Consider the following 17,674-nt stretch of genomic DNA (forward strand, 5'->3'; position numbering starts at 1 on the left):
ATGGGAGAAAAAAATTGCCAACCTATAAATCAAAGACTGTTCCTCACCCACCGCCACATAATCCCCACACTGTTATCCCCTGTTGCAGAGAAAAAAACAACAACAACACTGGACACTCCAACCTGGTGGTGGGCGACCGCTTCCGCCTCTCACAGTGGACCGCATCAAAGAAGGCTGCATTCCAAAACCGCAGAGTGTGCCTGCAAAATGGGCAGGGACAGGAAACATGTTGGGACTGGAGGAAGCGCTTATTTCAATACTGAAAGTCTAAACAGAGCCATGTTTCAAAGGATTGATTGCAAGTGGGGGCCAAGAGACATGATTTCAAGATATATTTTAAACTTACTGCTAAGAAATTCTTCAAGTTTTTTGCTATTTCTTTATTACTCCTATGGTTTTTGTTTTTGGAAAACAGAAAAGAAACATTAAGCTAAGAAGGAGCAACACATCAGTTACTTTTACATTTTTGTTATGATTACAGTGATAAAGTTCTTTACAAGCTTTGACAACAGGGCTAGAGGTGTGTGCCCCAACCCCTCCCACTACACATGGCTTCTTTTCACTCAAGAGAAGAAATGTGCGTGAAGCCGGCCGCAGCCACCTCCCTCAACCTACCCTGTGTGCATGGGCTCCAGAAGGGGGGCAACAAGGACATGTGAGCCTTACCAGATGGGCTGCTGCTTCAAGTGCATGTACAGGTAAATCTTCTCCCCTGCTTTCTCCTCCTCTGCCTCCTCAGGACTGTACAGAGAAACTGTAAAGTGATATTGGTCAGGGACTACCCCGTATATGCCAAAACATATGCCTATAGGATGCCTGCCTTGTTATGAAACTGGATGAAGGGGAAGCTCTCCAGAAGATGGCCTGCAGAAATCCATGGGCCGGTCATCTTCATGAGAGCTTTCTGCGGGGGCAGCTCCTCAATTGTGGAGTACAGTACCGTCAGAGTCACAGTGAGCCCCAGTAGTGCTCATTTTAAGGACATGCATGAAAGAACACCTTCCTGGCTAGCTTGTAAAGGCATTTAATAATTACTATGGCTATTTTCATTATCTGTTTATAGACAAATCTGATTTTATTGAAAAACAAAACTTAAAACAAAATTTAAATGGTTTCATGGCAGTATCTGTTTTCTGTTTCCTTCTTTTTAATCTCTTTTTTAAATTTCCCAAAATACCTTGAACACTCTTCCATAGTGGAAAGGCAGGGCAGTAAGGATTATTTGGTGAATCAACTCCTCTGTCATTTCCACTCATTCAGTAGAGCTACTCCACTTGTGACTTACTGTGCTATATAAGATGATTTGCCCTTCCTGCCGCTCTGTATGTTAATTATTCGAAAACAATCTGCATTTTAAACTAAAAACAAAGCGAAGATTGTCAGTGTTACATACCTGATTTCTGGATTTTCTCTCTCTGTTTCTCTTCACCATTGCTAGAAAAACCACCAAACAAATGTAGGGTTGTTAGTGAAGAAGAAGAGGCATCCAGACCCTCTGGCTAGCCCTGAGACCCTGTTCCAGAGAAACTGGTTTGGTAAGGGACTACTCATAAATCCTAGTGGCAAAGAGGGGAACCTTCCCACTCTTTGGTGCAATAAAATGGCAGGACTCTTGTTTCTAATCCACCATGAACCATGAGAGAGCAGTAGAGCCTGACAGCTTCTCATGGCAAGACTGGAACAGACTCCTGCCTGGAATCTGGAAGATCCAGAAGCCCCTTTGCTGGACGGAACTGGACAAGAGGACGTGGGAACAACAGGGGGCAGCACAGGCTCATGTCCTGCTTGCGAGCTTCCCACAGCGGCCCTAGGAACAGACAGACACCTGGGTGGGAGGAAGCCGCTACCCTGCTGACCCAGCAGCCCGGCTTTTATTCTCTTCTCTTCTCTTCCTCCCCCCCCCCAGGCACTCTACCCCTAAGCAAGATCTTTTGGATGAAGTACAGGCCACAGGCAGAGACCAGGGTTTGACGAAGCTGCCTGGGGGATTTGGAGAGCTGTACTCCATGACTGCCACTCTTCTGGATGTGAGCAGAGGCACAGCAGTGTAGATAAAGGCCAGCTTTAGTGGTCTGTCTCAAACAAGATGCCAGTTCACACATGGGGGAAATGGATGCATTACAAGACTTGATATTCTAGGGTCAGAATGGAAAAAAAAGAAGGGTCCTGATGGACGGATGCTAGCAAAGAAGATGCCCCCCACCCCCCCAAAGCAAGCTACTCCACTCTTGAGCCACTTGTCCTATGCCTAGGTTTCTCCTCAAATTTAGCCTACATTGGCTGCCCTGAAATACCCAATGTTGGTTCTACACACACTTTTGCAGCAAGAGAGAACAAACTTGCACCCTCTTCCATTTGGGAGATCTTCAGTATTTAAAAAAACTGCTAACATGTCTCCCTTAATGTATCTCTTTTCCTGGCTACATGTATCCCATATTTTCCCACTGTTCCTCCTAGAATCTTCTCTACCTCTAGAACTGGACTCACTTATTTTTCTTGGCCACAGGTCCTTTTAGCTTGCTTTCAAAGCTTCCAAAAAATCCTTTCACGTTCTCTGTCTTGACAGACGTGTTCTTCAGGAGCCGTTCCGCAATGTCTTTCTTTTCTGCCAGCCAGGTATTAGCTGACTTCAGGTAAGAGTCAATGCTGCCGGTGGGCTTCTCCTTGGACTCTGGAGGCAGCGCTTGAGGCTTCCCTGGTGGAAGATAACCCCCCAGAGGGTTAAGCACACACCTTAGCATGGCTCTACATCTCCCAAAACACAAAGTCCGTCCAAGACTAGTTTATTCTCTCTGTTTATTTTTAAATAAACACTACAAGCCCTCATAATTGGATGGCCAGATAGTTGAGTCAGTTAGCTGCCTGGCCACAAGTCTGATTCCTCACTGGGCCTCCCAGGAGAGCAAACCTATGTGGACTTCTGCACAGCCCTAGAAGAAGGGAATGGCAAACCCCATCTGCGTTCTCTGCACCTAGGAAACCCTGGCTCTAACCGTAACTACAAATCAACTGGACAGCATGCAATTATTTTTATTAGCCCTCATATTTACAATGGGACTTTGAACTGAGATAAATCAGGCTAAGTAGTTGGAAATGTCAAAGCAATAAATGAACAGAAAACCATGACATTTCTCAGCTCTTGTCCATTCAGAGACGACATACACCACATACACACGTCCGGGTCTAACTGTTTTTTTTTTTTGAGATTTGGAAGGAGAGCCTAACAAAAAGTTATGGGGAATGTGAAAGCTTGCGTGCCATGCCGAAACCTTTGGGCTGGTCTTAATAAAAGTAGTGTCTGACCTTGGATTTTGGGGTTAAGGTCCAATTCCGCCCCCCCAGCCAGGGAACCCACCAAGTCCAAAGAACTGCCACTGCTTTCTGCTGCTCTCCACAACACTGAATAATTTCCAAATGCTGAGCAATGAAGGACCCCTGAGTGCCAGGCACTGTGAAAGGCTCCTCTTTAGGCATCAACAGTGCAGGCAGTCTCTGTCAACAGACCACCAGCAGTCCTCAGTACATCCACCTCAGTGGACGCTCACTGGGGTGTTGAAAACCTTATTAGGATTGCCACAGATCTGACACAGCTAGAGAGCATGTAACAGACTAGATGCACCCTCTCACCACCCAAGCAGGATGAGACGCATGCACAGTGGGCAAGAACATTGCTTACCAACATAGTAGTAGGTGAAACACATGGTCATCAGGTTCTTGGCAGGGCTAAAGTCATCCATCTGGTGACACCTGAACCATTAGCGAGTTAAGAATAAAAGAGATGCTGAAGAATGAAAAAAGACGTATCATCTCCATACTGCAAAATACTAGCATGACGGCTTGGTGGTAGGAAAGGGGAAGCATAATCTGCTCCAATGCCATGTGGCAGAGACGCCCCAGAGAGGGGTTGATGTAGACCAGTGGTTCTTAACCTTTGTTACTCGGATGTTTTTGAACTGCAACTCCCAGAAACCCCAGCCAGCACACTTGGTGGTGAAGGCTTCTGGGAGTTGCAGTCCAAAACTCCTGAGTAACCCAAGGTTAAGAACCAGTGATGCAGACTCTAAAGGCCTGGGTTTGAATTCTCACTTGGCCACCAAACTCTGCAGGTGCCCAGGGGCCATTAAACATCCCCCAAACAGTAACCCAACAAACTATCTCACAAAACTACTCTTGGAACAAAGGGGTGGTGCTGAGAAGTTACCTTTATTGACTGACCCATTGATTGACAGATTGATTGGAAGAATAGCTTTCCCTCCCTCCCTCCCTCCCTCCCTCCCATTTATACCCCACTCATCTGGGAGGGTAACAGCAGGTAAAAATACAACTACACACCCCAGCCCTCAAAAATATAAATAATGAGACCCAGAGAAGATATTAATAGCCCAAATAAGACAGCCAACCAATATCCAATACATGGGTCCACAAAGATGTCAAAGGGAGCAAAGATGTTTCCAAAAGTCTTCAAACAATATACCGTGTTTCACCAAAAATAAGACAAGGTCTTATATTAATTTGTGCTCCAAAAATGCATTAGGACTTATTTTCTGCAGATTTTTTTTCCCATGTACAACCATCGGCATTTATTCACACACAGTCCTGTCATCTTCTTCTGGTTGCTGCACAATGAGTCCCTGGTGGAGGGCAGGGTTTCACTTAACTGGGGCTAATTTTTGCGGTAGGGTTTACATTATGAGCATCCTGAAAAATCATACTAGGGCTTATTTTCAGGTTAGGGCTTGTTTTCGGGAAAACAGGGTAGTTTTTACCCATGGGATGAAAATACTGAGATAAAAATTGAGGCAACAAAAAGAAGAGATAGATTTGGGAGTCATGTGGCTTTCTAGCCTCAGCTCCCCACATATAAAGTGAACCAGCTGGGGGGAGGGGGGAATATCCAGAGTGCTATTAAGTTTTTAAATATTTCTCATGGGTTGATTCTATTGCATTCCAAACTCAGTCATTTCCTAAAGCAAAATCATGTGAAGATACAATGAACTAACAACCCTGTGATGCTGGTTAGACTTGAGTGTTAGGAAATGTAACCCAAACCCTCTGAACCCAAAGGCGATACTGCCATCCTATACAGACTTTATCTAGGAATAGGTACGACTGAACAAAACGGGATTGTCTCTTGTTCTGAAGCTTGACCATACTCACTCGAAAAGGACCACAGCAAAAGACTGCACAAGGCGATAGAAAGTCTGCTCTGAGACACACTTGGAATTGCAGCGCTGGAAGGAAACAGGAACCAGAAGAGGGTCAGGCCTCCAGTGCATGTCCACGGAACAGGCGTTTTTGCCGCAGTAAGAACTGCAGGCAAATGTGCACACCTGGACTACACTAGCAGACAGGTTGGCTGAAGTACTTTCTGTTTCTTGTCTTTCACCAGCCGCTTGGACAGTTGCTTCAGCAGTTTTGCAGTACTTTTTAAAGTGGAAGGGCTTTTAAAAGATCTGTACAACATTTTGGAACCTTTGAGAGGCCTACTTTGCAACCTAGGTAAGAGCGACACGATCAGAAGTTGGCAAGTTGTTCAGTGATTATAAGAATCAGTTGTTGAAAAGAAATAGCCATGTAAGTCTGTGTCAGCAAGTTGGCAAAATTAAAGTGAAACGGAGAGGAAAGGGCGGGGAGGGGGAGAGACATAACCAAAGGACAAAATACTGTAGCCCTATAAAAGATAACAGGTTTGTTTTGGTGTGAGCTTTTCCGGATCCAAATCCACTTCCTCAGATCCTTGGAATGCTCCTATTTCCCTTCTGTATTTATACATACCCTAGTACTGGCAGAATCTGACCAGATGATACAGGCCAAAGACAAAGTGGCAATGCACTGGGGACTAAAGAGGATGACAATCAAGATATTAACTGCTTAAAACTGGAGGCAAACCTGGGGTGTTTATCTGTCTGCCAAATAGGTTTGGTTGTCAAAGAAACACCTGGAGTGCTTTCTAGAGTGAGTTCAGCTTCTCTCCAGCTCCCACTTCTGAGAGGACGCCCCCCAAGCTCTGTCCCAAAGCAGCCTCTTGAGAGCAGCTTTCAAAATATTGCACAGGGCGCTTTAACATGTGGCAAGCCTTTTACAAGGTTCAAAACCCTGCCCCTCTCCCTCAGAGGCTGATACGTATACTGTACAGCGTTATCCCTGGCTCCTTCTTGTTGTCTGTTCTGGTAATTACATCGTGGACACACTGTATGTACCGCTGTTTTTTTTTCCCATTCAATAAGAAAACGCTGAGAGTGGATACTGATCCTGTGGATAAAGAGGTCCTACTGTGTCATGCCTTCTGCCACATGGGAATACAGGAGCCCCGTGGCTCTTCTGAAGCAGCCAGGAATTCCCCAGAACATTTAAAAGTAATTCAGTGATGCTTGAATTACAGAGTTTGTTGCCATTAATACTGCACTGTTCAAAAATGAAATTTGCTGCATCACTTGCTACACATCCCTAAAACTATCTTCAAAATGTAACTATTAACATTAACGAGAAAATATTATCAGTATACCAACAAAGTACCACTATTACCACTTTTCTGTTAATTTTAACATGTGACTTCATCATCATCATCATCTCTCTCTCTCTCTCTCTCTCTCTCTTTCTCTCACACACACACACACACACTCAAAACCCCACCAAAAAAAAAAACCAAAACAAAGAAACTCATCCCATCTCAAAAGCTCCTGACCCTATGAATACAAGGCAGAGAGCTGTGTTACCTGTAACTTGTTGTTTCCATGGTTTGGGGCTCCCTGTCAGTGGAGGTCTGCTATCTCTGGATTGTGTAATCAAGTTTGACAGGAAACAGAACCGGGGGGGGGAGGGGGAACCCAGCTCCACCACCCAGACATGACACCCTCTAGGCCTCCTTACCTGAGCACTCACGTATCTGGCAAACCATTCCCTGCCTTTGGTGTTCTCCCCACTGCAGAGTTCCCCAAATTTGGCCTTCTCCTCTTGGTCAAATTCCTCTCTGGAATCACAAAGCCACAACACAGAAACCCACTTGTGCCATGAGGGCAAGAACACCAACTCTCAATAGCCTCCCATGTCAATCTGGCTACTGCCAGGACCTTCTGGGAGAGAATGCTATGTTGACTCATGTTACTTCCCCCCCCCCGCCCGATACCTCAATTGTGTTGCGTTTTTTGATCAGATAACAGAGCACAGATCTGTTTAGTGGGCAATCTCTCTCCAGGGCCTACCTTTCCGATTCACCACTCTTTCCTTTTTGTTTTGCCTTCTGCCACCATGGACAGCAATCTTTTGATTTCTCAATCAACGTCAAGTACGAGGAGTGTTGCTATTCCCAGGTTCAAGGGGTCATCTACTGGTCCAGAGAACTGTGAAAGTCCTGACTGGCTGAAAGTGCACTGGGGAACGGTCCCTAGACTAGCTGGGGATCCCAAATCCTGGAGAGTGCTGCTTGCTTGCTTGCTTGCTTGCTTGCTTACTCGCTCCCTCCTCCCGCCTCCCTAGGAGGAGGAGAGCAGGAACACGTCTATCTCCCGACGGCAGGAGTGACTGGCTGCCCCTACGCGACAACCTGTGGGCCAGATACCCCACCCTGCCTCCTTAGTTAGGATTTCAGGAACCATGTCGAGAAGGGCTGTATCTCTGGGGAAGGGCCCCTGCTTACTTTATGGGTGGAAGGTTCTAGTTCAGTCCCTCGTGCCTCCAGATATACTGTAGCTGAGAAAGGCTTCTACCTGAGAGCCTTGAGCAGCACGGCTGACCTTTGCATAGTCAGGTTCATTTACTCCCACCCACAATGCATTGCTACAAACAGACCAATACATGGTTGCTGTTGCTGAAGCCCCTGAAGGACGAGATGCTGGACAGGACACCTAAGGAGCCTTCCCTTTGACATTTACCATTTAAATAAGGAGGAGGATTAGGGCACCAGAACCAGCCTAGCCCAAACTGGGATCATCAGAATACAGGGATAATATATGTGACAGAGTTGATAGCTCTTTCTAGGAATAAGCTAGAAAGATGTGTGAAAATGCAATGTTTTTGATACAACTAAAAAAATAACCCCAGAAAAAATCCATTATATCAAATTAGGCCATGATTTCATCTAGGGTCAAAATATCCGGAAGCCACTAGGCTGAGAGAATCCGTGGTATGCTAGTGATGCCACATTCACTGTGGCTGGATGGATCCGTTCAGTTACAGTACATGCCATGGAAAGCTTCATAGGTTTATTTATCCATAATCCCTCTTCTTTATCAGTATGTGATTATTAAAACATATATCTAAACCTGAGAAGGCCAAACCTTTTCAACTCAACCATTTGTTCTATGGGATGCGGGCGCGGGGGGGGGGGGAGAAACTACTGTGGAAGGACAGGCCAGCGAGTGCCTACTTTGCGTGCAGAAGACTGGTGCTCCAGATGAGAGGTTTAGCAAGTGGGCCGCACAAGAGACACCTCGGCCAGGCCATTGAGCCGGACCCACCAGAGGAGATACAGCTGGAAGAGAGCAATTGTCCCGACATAGGACAAGGCAGTAGCTCCCCCTGTTTCTAGGCTGTATCTCCCATATTCCTCCAGACGGTAACAAGGCCCTGGAGCAGAACTAGCCTGCAGGCAGGGAAGGGGCCAGCCCAGCCTCTCTGCTGCCTCTCCAGCCACCCTGCTATCCTAGTCCGTCCCTGTTGAGAAAAACGCCCAGCCGCTCACTCACCCGCCAGCGAAGAGCTTCTCCACGTATTGCCGAATGAACTCCCTCTGTTCTGCTACCGCCTCATCCTTGGATGATTCTGTGCTTTGGTTGGATGAGGAGGACTCCGAGGAGGAACGGCGCTGGTGGCTCCAGCTCTGATGGGTTGGTGAGTCTGTCGTGTCATTCTCGCTGTCAGCAGATTCGGTGGCATCGCTCTCCTCAGCGACCACAGCCACATCCGCCTCCTGGCTACCCAGCAGCAGCAGCCCACTGCCACTGGTGGCAAGCGGGGCAGTGGGCACAGATTCAGATGTGTCCGTGGTAGAAGGCTCAGAGTCAAAGTCAATAAGGTTCCCCACAGGGACATCAACAGCCTCCATGACTCCAGGAGAAAAATGTGCCAAACACCGTGGATTGGGGTCCCGGACTCTGCCTCCAAATGTCCCTATTGGGTGAATATGGAGGCCATCAGATGGCAAACAATGCCAAAGGAGCCTGGGAATGGTCCCTCTGGCTGTCAAAGCATCCTTCTCTCTCTGCCCAGTCTCTTCAAGGCATCTAAGGGGGAGACAAAGATGTAACAGCTTCTTCTGACAGCAAGCTTTACAGCACTCAGAAGAAATCAGACAAAAGGAATTCAAAGGAGCTCTCCAGAGTGCTGGCACAGCCCTCCATTTCACTGACCATTTAATGCACGAGGAGTTGTTCAAAGTGACACAGAGAAGGAGACAAGCACCCATCATCTTCACTGTGATCCTGTCAAGAATGTGACCCCAGAGGCTGGGCAGGGAAGGGCCCCTCTTCCAGAGGAATGTCCTTGCAAAAATAAGCTCCATTTCCCACCTTCTCTTGGGTAACCTTCAAGTGCCAGGGCAAAACCTCCCCTTTTTGGGAACACTTCAGCCTCTGGTTTTCATTTTTAATGTAGGGTTTACCATTTATTGCTGGCTCTCTTTCAGCTGGTTTATTTTTCTTGCAAAAAATTATGCATTTCATTTATTACAATTGTTTTATGTTTGTAAATTCTCAAAGAGCACTGCTAGTTAGGTGATGTATAAAGATTTACAATGAATGGAATAGTTCATGTGAGAATGTATAGATTGAGCACCAAAAGAAAACTCTCATGGGCTCCAGCAACATTCATCTCTATAGGCAGAAATTGCAAAGTCACTGACTCAGCACCAAGATGCCCTGGCATGCTATGAAACCTGGTGCTCAGGCAGCAGAAATGCTAGCATGGTGGAGGCACTAATACAGTAGTTAAGTCAACTATTAAGAAAGAGTCTTGTGTGTATTCACCATGTTTCCAAACGTTCTGATGTCTGCAGCCTGTACAAGTGATTTAAATTAGTGGTTTATTTTGCATAATTTATTTGGAATTCACCGGAGTGAGGGAGGCTACCAATCATGGAAGTCCCTGATGTATTTCCTCTGTGTGTGCCTTCCACCCCCTTGCAATAATATTCCAGGCACGTGGAAGCTGGGCTTTGCAGTCTTGAGGGCTGATGACGTGATTAATTTTTTAAAGGGCTGCAGTTTACTGGAAGGAGAATTCAGTATCTCATTCAGAGTCCCACACTGCGCAACCACAGCTCTCAGATCTGCAATGAACAACAGGTAGCTCGCCACAACTGGACCGTAAAGGTACAGTAAGAGCCAGGTATATGTGGATGCTCCCTCGTCTGTTTAAGTCCATCTCCCCACTAAGCTAGAGTATTCCAACACCTTCTTTTGTGAGCTGTTTTCCCACAAGGTTAACTTCCAAAACCTTGAATTTCAGTGTATTTATCTCCATCTATTTTTAAATAACACAGCCTGCCATGGGACACACTGGATGTCCAACAGCTGGTAACTCCCCGCCTCTGTTTCTTGAGCCTGGCACAAGAAACACTTCCTGTAAAGCAACAAGATGTCTGGGAAAGCTCTGACGGACGAGTAGGTAGCACACGAGCCTTCAGTGCAGGGACTGCAATGTGAGGATAGGTGTTGTCCCAGTCAGTGCACAGCATGCCAAACAGCCCTGATCCTGACAGGGGATCACATGAATGAGTGTTCCTCCAACAAAAACAATTCAAAAAGCCCCCCACACACACACAAACACACACACAGATGCTTATCACCAGCCTTCACTCTCACCCCTTCCCGGTAGGAGACCCTACAATCTACAGGGAGGGGAGGGCAATCTCAGCTTCCTCTAATCTCAGATTGCATTGCCCTTTCCCAAACTCCTTGTTACACACTGAAAACCAGAGTACATCTGTGTGGGGATGTTTCTCTCTCAGACAGATGCCACGTCCAGCCCTCTGTCGTCCAGCAGCAAATGGACCAAAGCAACTGGCAGCCACTGTTGAAGAAAATGCACTTTGTTCTCAAAAGCAGAAAAGCCACAAGAGGCCCCTGAAGAGAATAAGTAAGAGGATGCCTCCTAAAATCCAAGGGGCACAGTTGTCGTCCTCTACGGATCAGGGCAAGCAGAGAATCTGCCTCCCTCGTAGGCCTTTGGCTAGTCTTTCGTATCAACATAGAACTGCTTGCTGGAGATACGAGTGCTCGCAGAGGACAATACTTGATAGACGTATGCTCCCTCCTGTTTTGTGTTTTATTTCAAAGCCACAAAACGAGTCACGTGAGCAGGTGGACAGAAAGCTTGTCTCCAGGTCTTTGCAAAGCCAAATTAATGCATAGGACATCACGCCCTGAACCTCGAAAGGCCTGGGAAGCTATTTCTGGACTCCCACTCTCGGATTCCACAGGGACATCTGCTGAGCTCTGGCCAAGACTGCCAGTTGGGAGCGTTTCCCTGGATTAAGGAGGCTTCCTGCCCAGTTCCGAGGCAAGTGGCTCTTTGGCTCACTTGCAAAGTGGGGTCAGGGCTAGGATCTTTTCCTGTCCTTGGGGCAGTTTCGCTACTCCAAATAGGCTCCCACCTTCCTGAGGCTCTAGGAAGCTGAACCCTTGGTTCTGATACCAGCTGCTTCAACCCTCCTCCTGACTCTCCGGTTTGTGGCTGCTCCTCAATACCTGCCGGTGGCTCTGCTCCAGGCTGGGCGCCACCCAAAGCCAATTGTGCTCCTCCTGTCAAGGCGGGGCAGGGAAAAATGGAAGCACAGCAGCTGCAATTTAAATGGTTCTTCTTTCTCCACCACTCAGCCATTCAGAGAATGAAGACGACTCCCTGCCCAAAAGAGTCGACTCTTTTCCCAGCTGGGTTCCCGATTCTCCTTGCCGCCTGCATGACAGACTTTCTCCCTCCTTCTCTGAAACACATCATCATTACAAATAATTGCACACGTTCAAGTGCCAGGAGGGGATGACAAGCAGCACTGGAAAAGGCACGAAGCAGCTGCTGGTGTCGGTAAGCAAAGGCCCCTGTTGTTGGCTTCTGACCAAGTCTTTTCAATCCTCCCTCAATGTGGAAAGACGAGAAAAGAAAACCAGCACTTTCTGCACAAACCAAGCTCAAAGTCTCAGCGCCACAGCCTTCCTCTAATCAACCCAAAACCTGTTCCTGGAAGCACAAAGATCTCCTCTATCTGTGCAGCCAACTGGCTTGACTGTGGAATAGGCTGGAAATGGGAGAAGGAGTGCCATGAAGATGGGACAGGAGCGCCCATTTCGGAATTCCAGCTACACTGTCCCGTCCCCAACATCCAAAGCTCCATGATAAGGAAGTGGAAGCCGTTGAAACCAGCCCCATGGTTAAGAACAGGAAGCACAGAAAAAAATGGTCAAACATCACACACCCGCATTTAAATGAAACTGAGAATAGTTTGTGAAGCAAGGATGCTTGAGGGGTGGATGTCCTGCTTTGCTAAGGCACTGGACTCCTGGCCCTTTCCTGGTCTCTCCAGAAGACCCGAAGAGGGAGCAGCAGTGGAAGGAAGGAGGACAAGAAGAAAAGATAAAGTAAATATACTCAACTATGATGTAGGAGAGAGAGCAGGACATTTTGTCTGGGTGTAATTTTGTGTATAGGAAACAAAGAAGGTGGGATGGGGGAAAGAAACAGGCAGAGGACCACCGTCAGTTGCCTTATAACCCTGGAATATTTAGGCATAAAAATGGCCACAATAAGGAAAGCAAGAGGCACCCAAATCTTATTTCCTGGTGGGTCAGAACCAGCATGAAACCTGTGGACTTTGCACCTCAGCATTGTAATAACTGTAAAAAGTTCCTTGTACTGTATTTTATTTCCTTACTTCCCATTTATTAAAAGCAGGCAACATGCTCTCTCTGTGCATCTTTCAGATCTCTCTGGCACCTGCGGAAAGGCACACTGTGTAAAACGCACTCTAACACACAAAGACAAGAAACAGGAGGAGGAAAAGAAGACTCAGCACATCCTGTTCTAAGCACTCCAGCGACCGTCACCCACTTGCCCATTGCTGGCGTTTGCTGCACACCCCAGTCCTCAGATGTGCCCTTCCAGGGGAGCAAAGCAAGGCTGCTACCCATCAGGCCTGTGAAGCCAGCTGCACTTCCCCCTCTTCTTAGGATTGCTTAAAACCAGCACCACATGGCACAGGGACGGTCTCTGCCTAAAAGTATCCCTCCCACCTCTCTGGCTGAGAGATCACATGCAGGCATTTGCTTCCACGTATTCACTGCTTGGAAATAAATAAATAAATAAATAAATAAATAAATAAATAAATAAATAAATAAATAAATAAATAAATAAATAAATTCTTTCTTTCCTTTCTTTCTTTCTTTCTTTCTTGGGGGAAAGACTATAATCTCCAAAATCACTGGCTATAATGACTAGGGTTATCTGAGAGTTGCAGGCAGAAAAAGGAATATTTCCATTGTCTGCGTGGAGACGCCAACATGGATCAAGAAGTGAATGGTGCCCATTGGAGGAAGGCAGGAGGGTGACGGCCTTGGGCATGAAGCACTTTGCAAGCAGAGATGATCCCTCTGCAGTCTGCTTGGCACAGCTGGTCTGAAAATTCTTCTAGCTTTGCACTGACCAGAGAAAGAGGAATCGTGCTAAGCCCAGGATCAACAAAGCCAGAGAGCACAGATAATGACCATCTCAATGCAACACCCTCCTCCTCCTCTCTCTCTCTCAGGGAGAGAGAGGGACTCTGTAGAGAAATCTGGGACAGTGGCTTGAAGGGAAATTACACAACTGGTGACTCATATCCAGTGACATTTAAAAATACAGGAGGGGGGAAATGTCTTACCAGGATTCAGGAGAGGCAGCAGCTTCCTTCTTCTGGGAACAGCTTAGGAGGTGAGCTGCCTTCGATCTACCTTATAAACTGTCTTGCTCCTGTAACCCTAAGACTCAGGGTCCACCGCAGGAACCAAAAAAGAGGCCACAACAATATTCTAGAGACCTGGAGCTGTTCAGTAGGTTAAAGTCTCACAGCAGCTATGTCATGTTTTTAAAGGAACTAAAGAATTAAATGTTTAAAGAAGCACATGGAGAAGACATTTATATTTTATATAAAATAAATAAATAAATAAATAAATAAATAAATAAATAAATAAATAAATAAATAAATAAATAAATAAATAAATAAATAAATAAATAAATAAATAAATAAATAAATAAATAAGACCAAAGGAAAGAAAGAAAGAAAGAAAGAAAGAAAGAAAGAAAGAAAGAAAGAAAGAAAGAAAGAAAGAAAGAAAGAAAGAAAGAAAGAAAGAAAGAAAGAAAGAAAGAAAGAAAGACAGACAGACAGACAGACAGACAGACAGACAAGCACTGTGATAACAGGTGGACATGAGCTCAAGAAAGACCACCTATGACAACAAATTTCAGAGTGGTTTCAGCTTGCTAAGATACAACAAAAAATACCCTGTTGTTTTTACACCATATGTCCTGTTTGAAACCAACTAATTAATTTTCACCAGCAGGAGGTGCATGCACATGCATGTGTGTGTATACACACACGCCAAAATACACACATACATCCACACATACTGTATATTGAAGCAGATACACCCAAGCATCTTAGAGCTTCTACTTGCCTTTGGGGAGCCACATCAGACGACCTCTGACACCGAAGCAGCTGTATGGAGGCCAAGCCATTCCCCAGATGACCCTTTGCTTTCCTACATTTATTTTAGGGGCCCCCAGTCGAAAACCTGCCAACCATCTTGGGCTCTTGCTGGAGACATTGCCAGCATGATCACTGACCTGAATGATGTGCCGCTTGATTTAAACGCACCAGAAAAAAGATGAGGTGTAATAATTTATGGTTTCAGCTCTCTCTCTCTCTCTCTGTCTGTGTGCGTGCGTGTGTGTGTGTGTGTGTGAGAGAGAGAGAGGGAAAAAACCCAAGGCTCTAAACTGTAGCAGCCCTCTTGCCCATGTCTTCTTTTGACTAAGGCAGAAAAAAACCCTTCGCCCAACAGCCTGGATGTTTGAATCCTGCTGCTTACAGGCCTCTAAGCAAGCCCACCAGCACCCACCCATGGAGGCAGGAGGCAACCCAAGAAAAGTCTCTGCCCAGCCTGCCTCGTGTCAAGCCAGGACACACCATGGAAGGTTGTCACTTGCCTCAACTATGCTTTTTCTTCTCCCTTTTCCATATTCTTCTATTACAGAAATTAAGTTAAAAAGCAGGAGGATCCCTAGTCATATAAAACCTGTGGCTGAGCTTCTGGAGCATTACCCTGGTTTTGTTTTCTACACAGTTCCCAGGAGAATTTAACATCCAGAAGTGCAGCCCAGGGATATTATTAGTAGAAATGTGGAAGGTTTTCACTGCTTTGGTCTCTGCAGGGAGGAGGCGGTGAGGGTGGAGCCCGTACAGACCGTGCAGGTGCCACAGAGAGGCTGGCACCCCTGTTTAGTATGGCCTTAACTAGGAATGTCAAAAAGGCAAAGAAAGGCGACCCAGAAATAATGAACCAGCCATTCTGGATAGTACTGCCCCAGGAGTCATAGCTTAGTTCCAAGCAGGGCAAAACCGTACTGTGTTTCGAAGGGGAGCTGAAAGAGAAAGGACCACCTGCCAATTTGAAGATTATCTAGAATAGCATGAGGTTTGTTTATTATTTTTTAAGAGAACAGATATAGCGGCTGATGACTGTCCTGATATTTGTAGATACACAATACGTAACTCGTTTTCTTCTTCTAGAGAAAGAAAGAATGCTGGCGGACGTTCCTTAACAACCAGATCTAGATTGTAGTGATGCTAATGAACAGGAAACCGGTAGTTTGAGCTCAATTCAGAATGCCCCCTGGAATGCTTTCCACTCTTTGAGAAAACATTGATATTTTGCCAAAAACAAACAAACAAACAAACAAAAACACCAATGCAAATATTGACATCTGAAAGGGAGAGGACAGGAAGGTCTTAGAGGAAGTCAGGCTGTGTGGAGCAAAAGCCCACACCCTGAGTCCCTCCAGGTGTTCTGGACTTCCGCTTCCCGAAGCCCCAGCATGAGCATCCCTCCCGAGGACCACACAGGCAGACTGGCCAGGGGTGGCGGGAGATAAGAGGAGGAAACATCTGAACCCTGCCAGGTGAGGGAAGGCTGGCCTAGATGTGGTTGCGCTGGATGCCTACCTACAGAAAACCGGCCACCTGGAAGCTACTGTCCCACAGCAGCCCCCCCTTCTTCCCTCACCTGAACACTTCTCCCCCTTCAGTATCACAGGCCCTCATACGCAAACTACCACACACAGGGGAATTGTGGGACAACTCTGCAGATATTTTTCTTGCCCAGCTGAAGCCTGGTTTCTCTTATGTATGTATCCACGGATTTTAAACTAGAGAGGAGTGAGGTTATACTTTTCACCAGGGAGAAAAGACCCTGACGGAAAGGTGCTAAAGGGAGCATAACTCGAGTTGTGCTCTATGCAGACAGGAAGCTCAGCCCCCTGCTAGCTGGGAGCTTCCTTTTGGAGTAGGAAACGAGAGTAGAGGGAGGCCTATCCTGCTAAGCCTTGTCACCAGGTGAGTCAGCAGGTGTGAGTCTGTCAGGTGGACCTTCCAGAGTAGAGAATTATGGGATTTGTAATCCAAAAATATCCAGACCCCATGCCTAGTGCTCCAAGTTCCTGCTTTGTTCATTCAGAGGTTTAATGCTATAGGAGGAAACGGTGGGAAAGATTATTGGCCCACAGATTGGAAAAGTTCCCAGAATTCCACCAGCCACTGTTGTCAAAAAAAGCACTCCAAAAAGCATTTACTCTACAGAAAGAGAGCACACCTTGCTGAATCTCAAAAAACACGAATGCATGTAGTCACAGGTCCAAGTGCCTGCTGTAGTGAGATAAGCTGTAACATCACCAAACAGTGGCAGCCCCCTTTTTCTCCCGGCTGGGGGGGGTGTCTCAAATCTTTTTTCAGTGATGTAGTAAATCATTCCTTCCTATTGAGCGTCATCTCCCAGCTTTCCAGCTGGACCGCCCTGCTAGGCCAACGACTCAAGAAGCAGGGACGAGAGGCAGGTTTCAAGCTCACCAAATTCTCAAGGCTGTGGCTCCCAAGCGAAGTCCCGGGGCGCAAAACGGAGCCTGGAGAGGGAAGGGGGGCGGGGGGAGGGGAAAGGCAGTCATTTCAGATGCATCGCTCCCTTAATTGCCCCTGGAATAGGGCAAGTGGGTCTCTCCCACCCAGCCCGTGGGCAGCCAGGCAACAGTGGTTGCCCACTCTTTCCACCCTGCTTCCCCCGAGTCACTCGCATTCAAAAGGGCAGGGAATCTGGCCATAAGGTTTGTGGTGACCAGACCAGAGCACAGAGTGCTGTCCTCTGAAGATGCCCATGGCCACAGAGACTGGCGAAACGTTAGGAAGAGCAACCTTCAGAACAAAGAGTCAAAGAGCCTGAAAAACCCACAACAACCGTTAGAACCCGGCCGTGAAAGCCTTCGCGAATACAAAAAGCACAATATCTGACAGGAAGCAAAGAGCACAAAGAGACCAGAACCTCCTTGGCACCCAGAGGGGCAGGGGAAAAGGGAAGGGTTCAGTGGGCTGTGCCACTGTTGCAGAAATAACACAAAGGCTTGATCACGGCTTTTCCGCTGAAAGTGAGAATAGAAGCAA

General features: G+C 46.7%; 1 protein-coding gene across 6 annotated transcripts in view; it reads right to left on the reverse strand.

The window, feature by feature from the left end:
* Positions 1 to 17,674, reverse strand: part of KIAA0513 (KIAA0513 ortholog) — a 31,749-nt gene that overhangs the window by 8,497 nt on the left and 5,578 nt on the right. For 5 of the 6 annotated variants that reach the window (XR_013538587.1, XR_013538586.1, XM_078380416.1 and 2 more), the window contains exons 2-9: positions 8,685 to 9,221; positions 6,871 to 6,970; positions 5,158 to 5,231; positions 3,677 to 3,747; positions 2,488 to 2,695; positions 1,394 to 1,434; positions 667 to 754; positions 123 to 200 (exon numbers count right to left, since the gene is read on the reverse strand). Coding sequence is in view for 4 of the 6 variants with exons in the window: in XM_078380416.1 (XP_078236542.1) it covers positions 123 to 200; positions 667 to 754; positions 1,394 to 1,434; positions 2,488 to 2,695; positions 3,677 to 3,747; positions 5,158 to 5,231; positions 6,871 to 6,970; positions 8,685 to 9,043 (1,019 nt within the window). In the remaining 2 variants the exon portion in view is untranslated. Of the gene's footprint in view, positions 1 to 122; positions 201 to 666; positions 755 to 1,393; positions 1,435 to 2,487; positions 2,696 to 3,676; positions 3,748 to 5,157; positions 5,232 to 6,870; positions 6,971 to 8,684; positions 9,222 to 17,089; positions 17,143 to 17,674 lie in introns of all 6 variants that reach the window. The other variant, XM_078380414.1, reaches the window with a different exon arrangement.

This window comes from Pogona vitticeps, chromosome 10 (genome assembly GCF_051106095.1).
Source record: "Pogona vitticeps strain Pit_001003342236 chromosome 10, PviZW2.1, whole genome shotgun sequence".
Lineage (NCBI taxonomy): Eukaryota > Metazoa > Chordata > Lepidosauria > Squamata > Agamidae > Pogona > Pogona vitticeps.